Source organism: Myotis davidii, unplaced genomic scaffold (genome assembly GCF_000327345.1).
Source record: "Myotis davidii unplaced genomic scaffold, ASM32734v1 scaffold390, whole genome shotgun sequence".
Taxonomy (NCBI): domain Eukaryota; kingdom Metazoa; phylum Chordata; class Mammalia; order Chiroptera; family Vespertilionidae; genus Myotis; species Myotis davidii.
In genome coordinates, this window is record NW_006282748.1 from 2469977 (window position 1) to 2481098 (window position 11122).

General features: G+C 38.0%; 1 protein-coding gene across 1 annotated transcript in view; it reads right to left on the reverse strand.

Annotated features, from left to right (window-relative positions):
- ESRP1 (epithelial splicing regulatory protein 1) overlaps window positions 1-11122 on the reverse strand; it is a 50451-nt gene that overhangs the window by 7671 nt on the left and 31658 nt on the right. The window contains exon 13 of the mRNA XM_015560927.1: window positions 1006-1156. Coding sequence (XP_015416413.1) covers window positions 1006-1156 — 151 coding nt within the window. The remainder of the gene's footprint in view (window positions 1-1005; window positions 1157-11122) is intronic.

The window sequence follows — 11122 nt, forward strand, 5'->3', positions numbered from 1 at the left end:
TCAAGCCAAGTTCAGCTCCAAGAAGAAAGACAATTCTTGCTATTAATGCAATCAAAAGGCTGTATGATAATGATTTTTAGCTATTGCAGGAAAGAAGAGTTCGGTTCTAGGTATTGTGTGATTTAAGGAAAGGTGTCTGCTCAGAAGAGATGGCAATGAGGGGATTTTGCTCATTGTTAAAGAGAGCTTACCAAGAAAAATCTCATTCTTTATCTGAAGTCGGAAAACAACTGATGGACACAGGCAGTGGTAGAGTGACAAGAGTAATACCAGTTTCACAAGAATTAACTGTGGATCATTACATAAAAGGCTCAATGAATATCCTATAGCTCATTTTAAGGAGTTCTTAACTAACGATTCATTGAGTTTCCTTTTTTTTTTTTTTCAGGATAGGCATAGAGCCCTCTGACAACTTTGTAAATATTCAATTTCACCACCACCTTTAAGTATTTTTTTGTTAGTCAAGAATTTGACTTTGGCCCCTCCAGGTGGCTCAGCTGGTCATAGTGTCCTCCTGTACACCAAAAGGTTGCAGGTTCAATCCCCAGAAGGAGGCAACCAATCCTCTATTCTCTCTCTCTCCTCTCTCTCCAGTAAAAACAAAGAATTGAACAAAGAAACGATATAGCCTCAGGTGAGGATTAAAAAAAAAAGAAAAAAGAATTTGACCTCGAGGAAAACCCTTTAGCCAGTCCTAGTCTAGATGGAAAGACCCACACTGCTATGTGCCCTAAAGAGCTTTTCCCAAAAAAGCACCAACAGATTAAATAGAATAAACATAGCGTGGAAAAAGCCCTGATCTCGTCAAAGGGATGAGCTAGAAGTTAGCACTCACACTGTGCTCCCGACTGGCTGACTCGGGCTCTTTTTGCCTCCGTAAGCCATCTAGCAGAGCGTGTACACACCTGAGTTTCAGAGAATCGGTTTATTTCCTGGCTGCATTCGTTAGGCAAATCAACTTAAGTATTAAGGGCACTGAATAGTTTTCTTCTTCAAGCTACTGACCTGGTAACCTTGGAAGAAGTTAAGAATTTCCTTAACTCCAGTATTGTAGGCCAGGCCCTGCATTCTGACCACCGTGCCAGGCTGTGGTGGGACACCGCTAAGATTAGCAGCTGTAGGGAAGTAGCCAAGATTATTGGGCGAACCTGGGGGGCTAAAGGAAGAGAAAGTACAGTGAACCAATAGGAACAGTCAACGTCGAATATTTACTCTACAAACATTAGCTACTTAAGGTAACAGACTCTCTCAGGGTGACCTCAGAATCACCCGAGGTATCACTCCCAAGCCAGGTAAGAACACCGCATTCCCAGAAAAGCCTGAAGTTAAAGGGGAAAAGGGTGAATGCAGAGTTAAGTGCAGGGCTTCCTCAAAGATCCCGTTCTCGCGGAGATTCTTAAAGGGACAGGAAGGAGAGAATTAAGCCTTTCAGGGCACTCAACCACAAAGCACCACTTGCACAGCCCAGCTCATTGATGATTAACCGGCTCGCCATAAGGACTAATAGGAGCCATCGCCACAGACACCGAAAGAAAGCAGCATTTGAAGGGATTTTCCCAAGGAACAGACTGTTTTACCCATGCCCACAAGCAAAGGTACTGCATAGTAAGTGGAGCACAATAATACAAAAATACTGAAGCACCTCTGAGTTGTTATCCCTTCCAACTCGACTAAAAAGCAAGAGGAGGAGGTGTCGGGTAAAGTGGAAAAGATTCACAGCAAATTAAAATCGACCACCACTAACACAACGGGAAAGCCGATGCATGAGTCCCTCTTGGTACACCTGCAGCAATCACCCCCAAGGAGCACACACCAAGTGAACACCTAATTCTTCTTTCTATGGCAGCTTAAGTAATTACCATATTATTAAATAAGTTTCATCCTATTCACCACCTAATAGGTTTTCCACCACAATTAGTGGCCGGAAACCCGTAACTGAAAATATTGGGAAAATTTTAAAATAGGTTATTAGCTTAAAGAGCAATAAAGACCCACCGTTTTAGATTATTAACCTTCATAAATCTTTCTACGTAGGTGATTATCCCATTTCAAAGACAAGCAAACACAAAAATGGAAGGGACTAAAAATCTTTGAGATTGTGTAGCCGACATAATCCTAACGGATGGTTAATAGGAATGATGCCAGGTATGCATCTAGTTCCAGACTCCATTTTTTAATTGGCACAGTAGCCCTGAGCAAGTCACTTAATTTCTTTTAACCTCAATTACATCATTTGGTAGATGGGGATGATAGCATCTCTCAAGTTCCACAAAACTGTTCTGCAGATGCAATGATCAAACATACCACGTTATTCCATAAACCATAGAATGCAATAATTTGTTATTTCACCTTTGCTGTTTCCATAACCATCATTCTATTTCACTATTTTGAAAATATGGAAGGGCCTGAAAGCATTACTTGACATCAAGCTGCCTTTAACCACTGCAGTTTCTAAAGCGGCGATCCTCAACTTGTTTGCCTAGTAGAGTCACCTGGGAGAGATTGCTTCACAGGTGAATTTACCAAACATTGAAAAAGAGAATATCTTTTTTTTTTTTTTGGCCAGCGTGGCTCAGTGGTTGAGCATCCACCTATGAACCAGGAGGCCACAGTTCGATTCCCAGTCAGGGCACATGCCTGGGTTTGCAAGCTTGATCCCCAGCGGGTGGCGTGCAGGAGGCAACTGAACAATTCTCTCTCATCACCGAGGTTTCTGTCTCTCTCCCCCCCGCCTCTTCCTCTTTTTGAAATCAATACAGTTAAAAAAGAAAAAACAGATAAGAGCTGTCCATCAAAGCCAGACTACATCAGAAACTCATCCTAATCTTTATGCTCACTTGTTAGCCACTGTTTTTGGTTCTTACTCACATCCATTGTATTTTTAGTTAGATTTCAGATTCTCAAGTGTCAATATTTATCAGTGTCTCTTGTGCACATAGTGTTAATAATGTAACTTCCACGAGTCAATGCAGCAATGAATTCAAAGGTCTAGAGAGGGCTGGAAGATCATACCACATCACGTAAATGAACAAGGGGACTGCACTTGAGCTGGGTCAGAAACCTTGTGGAGCTGCCTGAACAAAGGACTGAGGTGGGGGCGAGAGGAAATGAAGCGAAAAGAAAAACACCAGGAGAGGGGCTTTACCAAAGGTTTAGTTCGGCACCTCGGAGCATTGCTGCTGCTCAGACAGTACTTATGACCACGGCTGAGGCTCCTTCACAAGCCACACGTGTTAAGAAATCGCTGAATTTAGCACACAAGTGCACGTATCATAAAGTTGTTCCAGATTTCCTCCACTGCAGTACTCCATGTCCTTTCTACATATTTAGGTAAAAAGAAAAATTTAATCCCAATGTAGAGAAAAACTGTTTCCCTCAGAGTCTGACCTCCTTTCCTTTGAAGTTTTGAGGTTTGCAATTCTAATTTAGTTGCTGGAGATCCTGTTGTGAGACCATTCAAACACTGCTTCCTAGCCTACATTTTCCCAGATACTAATTTATATCATTTAATTGCATAATGTTCAATGTATCCTAATAAGTTATTCAAAATTCTGTGTAGAACAGGTGTGTGTGTGTGTGTGTGTGTGTGTGTGTGTGTATATAAATAAATAAATAAAATACTGGGGGCCAGGATGCCTACCCCATGACACTCATACACTCTAGAGAAAACAAGTGTCACATACACTTTACTCATTTAATATTACAAATTACTAAACATTGGTGACACTGATTAATGTTATCGGGCGGCATTCTAAAATATAAAGTCATAGTGTGACAGTATTTATCATTTGAGGACTTGCCATATTTCTCTGAAGGAGAGAGGATCACAGCATTACCTATCAGGTAAAGAAATAGGTTAAGTGACAAGATTAGAGAACTGAATTCTCCCCTCTGGATGGGCACAACACATTAGCAGAGGAAACATGAGAAGTCCTGCGAAAGACACCTGGTTCCCACTGCCTGACAAAATTACTACACAGATCCTTTTGGACTAACATTCATTAAATCCCCGAGTGTTATAAAGATCTTTTATTTGGAAAGTGACTGTTTTCATGTAGGAAATTAAAAAAATTTTTATTATAATTTTAAAATTTCAGATAGGAAGGGAGGAGATAGAAACATCAATAATGAGAGCTAATCACTGACTGGCTGCCTCCTGCAAGTCCCCCACTGGGGATCAAGCCCGCAACCCATGTATGTGCTCTGACTGGTATCGAATTATGATCTCCTGATTCATAGATAAGACACTCGACCACTGACCCACCCCAGCTGGATGTTATATAGGAAATTTTTGAACTAACTTTAAGTTTTCATCTGAAATCAACCATTTCAGCAAGGTTAACTTTTCAGTACTCTTTTGGAAATTTAATTCCCTGGCTGCTCATGGACTGCTTACTCTATCTGGATCCTGGATTTCTTAGCTCTTTTGAAAGGCTATATTCGGTCATGTGCTGCTTAACTCTGAGTAATGCATCCTTAGGTAATTTCATCATTGATTGAACATCATTGAGTGAGTGCACTTATACAGACCTAAATAGTATAGCTTACTGCTTTGTAGAGGAGGAAAAATAATTTTCTTCTCTCCTAGGTTCTTGGCTGTATTAAAAGACAGATTAGCCTAGCTGGTGTGGCTCAGTGGTTGAGCATTGTCCTATGAACTAGGTCACAGTTCGATTCCAGGACAGGTTATGTGCCTGGGTTGCAGGCTCAACGCCCCCGCCCCACCCCCACCCCCCCATAGGGGGCGTGCAAGAGGCTCAACCCCCAGTAGGGGGCGAGCAGGAGGCAAATGATCAATGATTCTGTCTCATCATTGATATTTCTCTCTCCCCACTCCCTCTCTGAAATCAGTAAAAATATATTAAAAAATAAAAAAAAGACAGATTAGCAGGAGAAAAACAAAAAGCTTAATGACATGTATACTTTAAGCATGGGAGAGATTTAGGAGATCTGAGTAACTCCCCAGAATGGCTGAAGCCACCACCTTAACTACCACAAGGGGGAGTGATGAGTTGAGGGGGAGGGGGACAGGTTACCAGGAAAAGCAAAGTAAACAAGGTTAAGGTTGTGCAGATTTAAGATTGTTGTTTTCAGTACTAAGAGTTTCTAGTGATAAAAATCATTCTCTTCTTCACAGGAAGGGGATATTCTTACTAACAGAGATTTTCCTAACGAACGTAAATGTCTTTTACAAAAAGTAACTTCAACTTGCTTTTCAGAGAGATCATCTCCCTGTGTGCTGTTTCTTTTTCTTTTTTAAACCATTAGCCATAATCGCGCCTCGGATAAACCTCATTGGCTACCATCCTGCCACTGCGCAAAGCTTGTGTGCTGTCTCTTAATCAGACTAAAATAATCCTAATGCCGAAGACATATTTTGGGGTAACATTCTGTTCCCATACAGCTCCTATGCTACAAACCTGTGTAGGTGGCTATTTTACTGAATACTATCAGGGGTGGGGAACCTTCTTTCTGCCAAGGGCCATTTGTAATGTATACCATCATTTGAGGGCCATACAACATGATCAACTTAAAAACTGGCCTGCTGTATTTGGTCAAACATTTAATTAACTCACCCCTAATGCCTTGGCAGGGCCAGACCAAGTGATTTCATGCGCCTTATATGGTCCGCGGGCTGGATGTGCCCCACCCCTGCTGCAGACAATTGTAACACAATGACAAGTATTTGCAATGAGGTTATTTGTGATGGCTATCAGGTGTTAGGAAATTTTCAGCGCTCTTCTAACTTGTGGATCCACCTTTCTATGTGCAATCCATCACTGACACTTCTCACTGAACCATCCTTATGGGGCGCCATGACTGTACACACCTCTTTATGCATGTGTATCTACCTTTCAAAGGAAAGTTAAATAACCAACGGGTATGAAAACACTTCGGAATGCTTCAAGAGATCTTCCAAGAATCTATTTCACCTAGTCAGCTCATTTATGTTCTGTCGAAATAGTTTGGTAACTAAACTTAAATTTTAATCCAACTATGTTAAAGGGTATACAATATAACCCGCCATGATAGTGATCATGTTTCAAGTACATAGTATAGCGACAGGCTGGTTACTCAAAGCAAGGAGAGCCTCCAGAAAGCCCCATTAAAAAAAAAAAAATTCCTCAGCCGAGGATATGTTTTCACTCACTTTAGAGAGAGGAAGGGGGAGAAAAAGAGCGAGAGAAAGAGAAACATGGGTCCGGTGCCTCCTGACAGGGGATCGAATCCGAAACCCTCTTTTTGTCAGGGACAACACTCCAACCAACTGAGCCACCAGGCTGGGGCAAGCCCCATGTTTCATTTCAAAACTGAATGCTACACTCGATATTATTTTGAAAGTAATCTTGTTGTTTGACTGAAAGCACAAAATCATAACACAACTGATCCTCTTCCATGTTTTAGAAAATGAATTTTAAAAAGGAACAGAATGCTACATAACAGAACGCAGAAACAAGCCAAACACACTGTGATACATGGGACTCTGTGCTTCTTGGCACCGCAGCAGAAGACAATGTCCATTCACAACTTACTCTTGAAAAAAATGGTCATTTAAAAAAAAATACAGTTTTGTCTTTTTGAATAGGAATATTGTACAATAGGGAAGGTACAAATGACTCCATCATACCCTTTCCCCCAACAGATCTGAACCACTCTATAGAAGCAACCTGTTACAGCTCCTTGGTTATTTACTGTCTATGTTTCCAGAGATACCTTATCGATTATTTTGTATGTAAGTGGAAAACGTTGGCTAATACAACATTTTGCTTTCAGTGAGAAAAATTTTTAAAAAGAGGTAGTTTAAGAAACTACTTAACTCATAAAGAAAATCACAAATCAGCCTGTATTATTAAGTAAAATTCATATACAAATGTCAGTTCTTCCATTGGGCCTACTTTAGTAGAGTCCCTTAAAGATATACCAAGGAAATGCTTAAATAGGACAGTAGATGCAAAATAGGGTTATTTTATTTTTAATGTTTTTTATTTTTTGGGGGGGGGTGGGGAGGGAGAGAAGGGGAGAGAGAGAAACCTCACTATGGATTGTTTGCCTCCCACACATGCCCCAACCAGGGAATTGAACCTGCGACCTTTCAGCATACAGGAGGTCGCTCCAACTGTGCCACACCAGCCATGGCAGAGTTATTTTCTTTATCAAGGTTGGCACATGTATTTTAGTCAAGTTCTCTTTCTGTTAACTGGAGTGTAAATGCTTTAAGAGGAAGGTGCTTACTCACTCTTAAAGCATTATATTTAAAAATATATTTGACACATCATAAATAGCAATAGAAAGAAGCAATCCCTCGCTTTTGTAGTGTTCTGGTGGTAAGGCAAAGAGTGTTAATAGATGAAACAAAAATGGCAAAATATTGATACAACTGGGTAATATTCTCAACTTATGTTTATTTGCATATTTACAGATTTTTAAACTTTTCTTGAAAATAAATGATCCCAATTTTGTCAGAAAAATCCTTAGAAAAACAGATCTATAAATTGAAACCAATTTTATTAGGTTTTTTGAGCAATTATTTTTTTTTCTTGAGATTCCCTGTGCTTCATAATTTTCTGTAATGCTAAAAATAATTGTAAGTATATTTGCATTTTAATTCCCTGAACTGCTCATTATATGTATTAGGTCTTTGGACTAGCAAATGACTACTTCTTCCATGAAAGCTAGAATGAATTCTCACTGAGAGCAGAGAAAAAATTGCCCACAGCAGTTCTTGCTTACATCATTTAGAAATATCATCCAAACTGAAAAAAAACTGAGATAATCCTTTCCATCAACAAAAATTATCTGGCGTTTCTTCATTATTACACTATTGCTTTTATTGCACTATTACAACATTCTAGTGTCATTATATTATACACTGAATTCCGGTTTGCATTTGTGGAACCAATGGGTCCATGTATTATTTATATTACTAGTCCCAATGTCAAACTCAAGAGATACCAAATAAGTTTGCTTAGTAAAATTAAAAGTTAAAAATGCTTAACTTTTTTTGAGGGACAGGCTTTTAGAAATTCACAAAATACATTAGAATCTTGATGTTTTAAAGCAATGAATACATTGCATTAATCTGAAATCAAACTGACATATATCCTTTTTTAAAATGGAGGGAATTACAGAAATGTTACTTTCAGAGACAAACTCCAAATCTTCTGATTTAATATCGTTTTTAGCTTAGAGTGTGAGATCTCAAACTTGCCCACTTATCAAAGACATGTACACAACGAAGTTTTCTGTTAGCCTCAAATGCCTTAATAATCATGTGAGGTTAGAAATTAATGGTGTTCACCAAAACTGTAAAATATCTTCTTGTTTTGGGAATTTGCTTATTTTATTTCTATGGGTTATTATTCCTACAAATTATTTTTATTTTATAAATTATCATTAAATTATCCTACAGAAATATAAGTACACAAAGATCAACAGTAACTTTTATTTACTAGAGAAAATAAAATTAGATGTCTAAAAATAAATTGTTAAATTACGATTATATTAATATCATGTGGAAGTTAGAATGAGATAAATAGGAAGAACTCCATGACATATTGGAAAGTTTATATATAACAGAACAAATAGGCAGTACAGGTTTAAGTATGCCACATTATTTAGAAGCTCATACAAATGTGTATGTTACCAAACTAATAATAGTAATTAATCTAGACTATGAAGTGTGTAAATGGGAATATCCTTTTCCTTACTATACTTTGTACTCTTAAGAGTTAACAATGAGGATTTTACAAACTTTAAAACTAGTAAAGGAAAAAAAAAAAATTAACATATAGTCAGGGGCCCAAAATTACAGGAGCTATTAAGCCATACGTGTCAGTTCCTTCTGCATTTGGGGTTCCAATTCAAGAGTTTTCCATCTCACTGTGGTGGAAAATTATTTCTAAGAGATTCCTTCTTTTAATAGCGACCAGAGAGCAAGTCAATGGGGGAACTGCATATTCTGCAAATAAATGTATTGTAGGCATGAGAAACTCGACCAGGTATGCAGTGAAACAATGCATTCCACTCCTGACATTCTAATGATGTAAGAAAGGTAAACAAAGACCTCTGTTATAACCACTGCCAGCAAGTGATTGTCACAGAGTCCACAGAAGGTGACAGATTGGAGTTGGGAGAGGTGCCTGACACAGTACTCAATGATGAAAAATTAATTACACATGCTTTTTTTCAACCCTTTAAAAGCTGGCCAGCTTACAATCATCATGGCTATCTCCTGATTCTTTTTTTCCCCAGTAGAATAAAGAATAGTTTCACTAATATGGCTACAAGCTTCACTGCTACTGAGATTCCAAAGTTCTTCCTTCCTACTAAAATACTAGAGATGGAGAGGAAAGAAATATACAATGCAACATAGCAACTGTAGAAATCAGATGTGTTAGTTCCAGGACACTTTTTTAAAAAGTCACATATTGGCGGACGTACTCAAAACATTTAGTCTAAACAGCTGGGGAAGAAAAAAAACAAAACCTGATGAAAGTTTTTAAATTTTGAGCAATATTGCCTGTTAAAGTAAAATTTTAATAAATTGAACTGGTTATTGGATTAACAAAGATTTTTAATAAATTTTATAGAAAGAAAATTAAGAATGAGAGGTCCTTATGTATTCAAGTGAGAATCATGGGCAATTAGACCTGCCAGGGACCCTAAAAACTCTATAAAAGAATTAAACATAATGGATCATCCCAATACACCAAGGTTGCTGGTTTGATCCCTAGTCAGGGTACATATAAGAATGCATACAACAAATCAATGTTTATCTCTCTCTCTCAAATCAATAATAATTAAAATAAAGCAATAGTATCAGGGATCTATAATATAAGGTAGTGGAAAACACCCAATTGGAATATCAAAAGAGAAAAAGGAAGAATTTATATAATGAGAATAATGTAAGGGACTTTGGGGAAAACATCAAGTGTGCCAACATTCACATCAAAGGAGTACCAAAAGGACCTAAATACATAAAACGAGTATTGAATGACATGATAAAAGCACTCTCTTCAATAAATGGCATTGGGAAAACTAGGCAGACACAAACAAAAAAGGAACTGAAACACTTTCTTATGTCATATCCAAGAATAAACTCAAAATCGATTAAAGATTTAAATATAATACCTGAAACCATAACACTCCTAGAAGAAAACATATGCAGGAAAATCTATAACAGCCCTCATTCCTCATAGCAATATTTTTGGGGATATGTCTCCCAGGGAAAGGGAAAAGAAAAAACTGGGAATACATCAAAATAAAGAGCTTTTGCACAAGGAAGGAAACTAGCAACAAAACAAAAAGACAATCTACTGAATGAAGCTATTCACCAATGATACATTTAATAAAGGGTTGCTATCCAAAATTTATATTTAAAAAACATTATAAAGAACTCATATAACTCAACATCAAAACAAACAATCCAATTAAAAAATGGGACAGCCTTGTTGGTGTGACTCAGTGGTTGACCATCGACCTATGAACCTGGAGGTCATGATTCGATTCCCAATCAGGGTACATGCCCAGGTTCTGGGCTCGATCCTGAATGTGTGTGTGTGAGGGATGACTCTCTCTCATCATTGATGTTTCTTTCTCTCCCTCTCCCTTCCTCTATAACATCAATAAAAAAATATATTTTAAAAAATGGACAGAGGACCTAAACAAACATTTCTCCAAAGAGGACATACCGATGGCGAAGAGATATATGAAAAGATGCTCACCATCACTAACCAGCAGGTAAATACAAATTAAAATCACAACCGGTCATCACCTCACATCTATCAGAATGGCTATTATCAATAAACCAACAAACAACAAGTGTTGATGAGAATTTGGAGAAAAAGGAACCCTCATGAATTGTTGGTGGGATGGTGGTATCACTATGGAAAACAGTATGCAGGTTCTTCAAAATATTAAAAATAGGGCTATCATATACCCAAGCAATTCCACTTCTGGATATTTATCCAAAGAAAAGAAAAACACTAATTCAAAAAGATATATATGCCCCCCTAGGTTCACTGCAGCATTATTTACAAGAGCCAAGATAGGGAAGTAACCCAAATGCCCATCAATAGACAACTGGATAAAAAAGATGTGGTTCATGTATATAATAAAATAG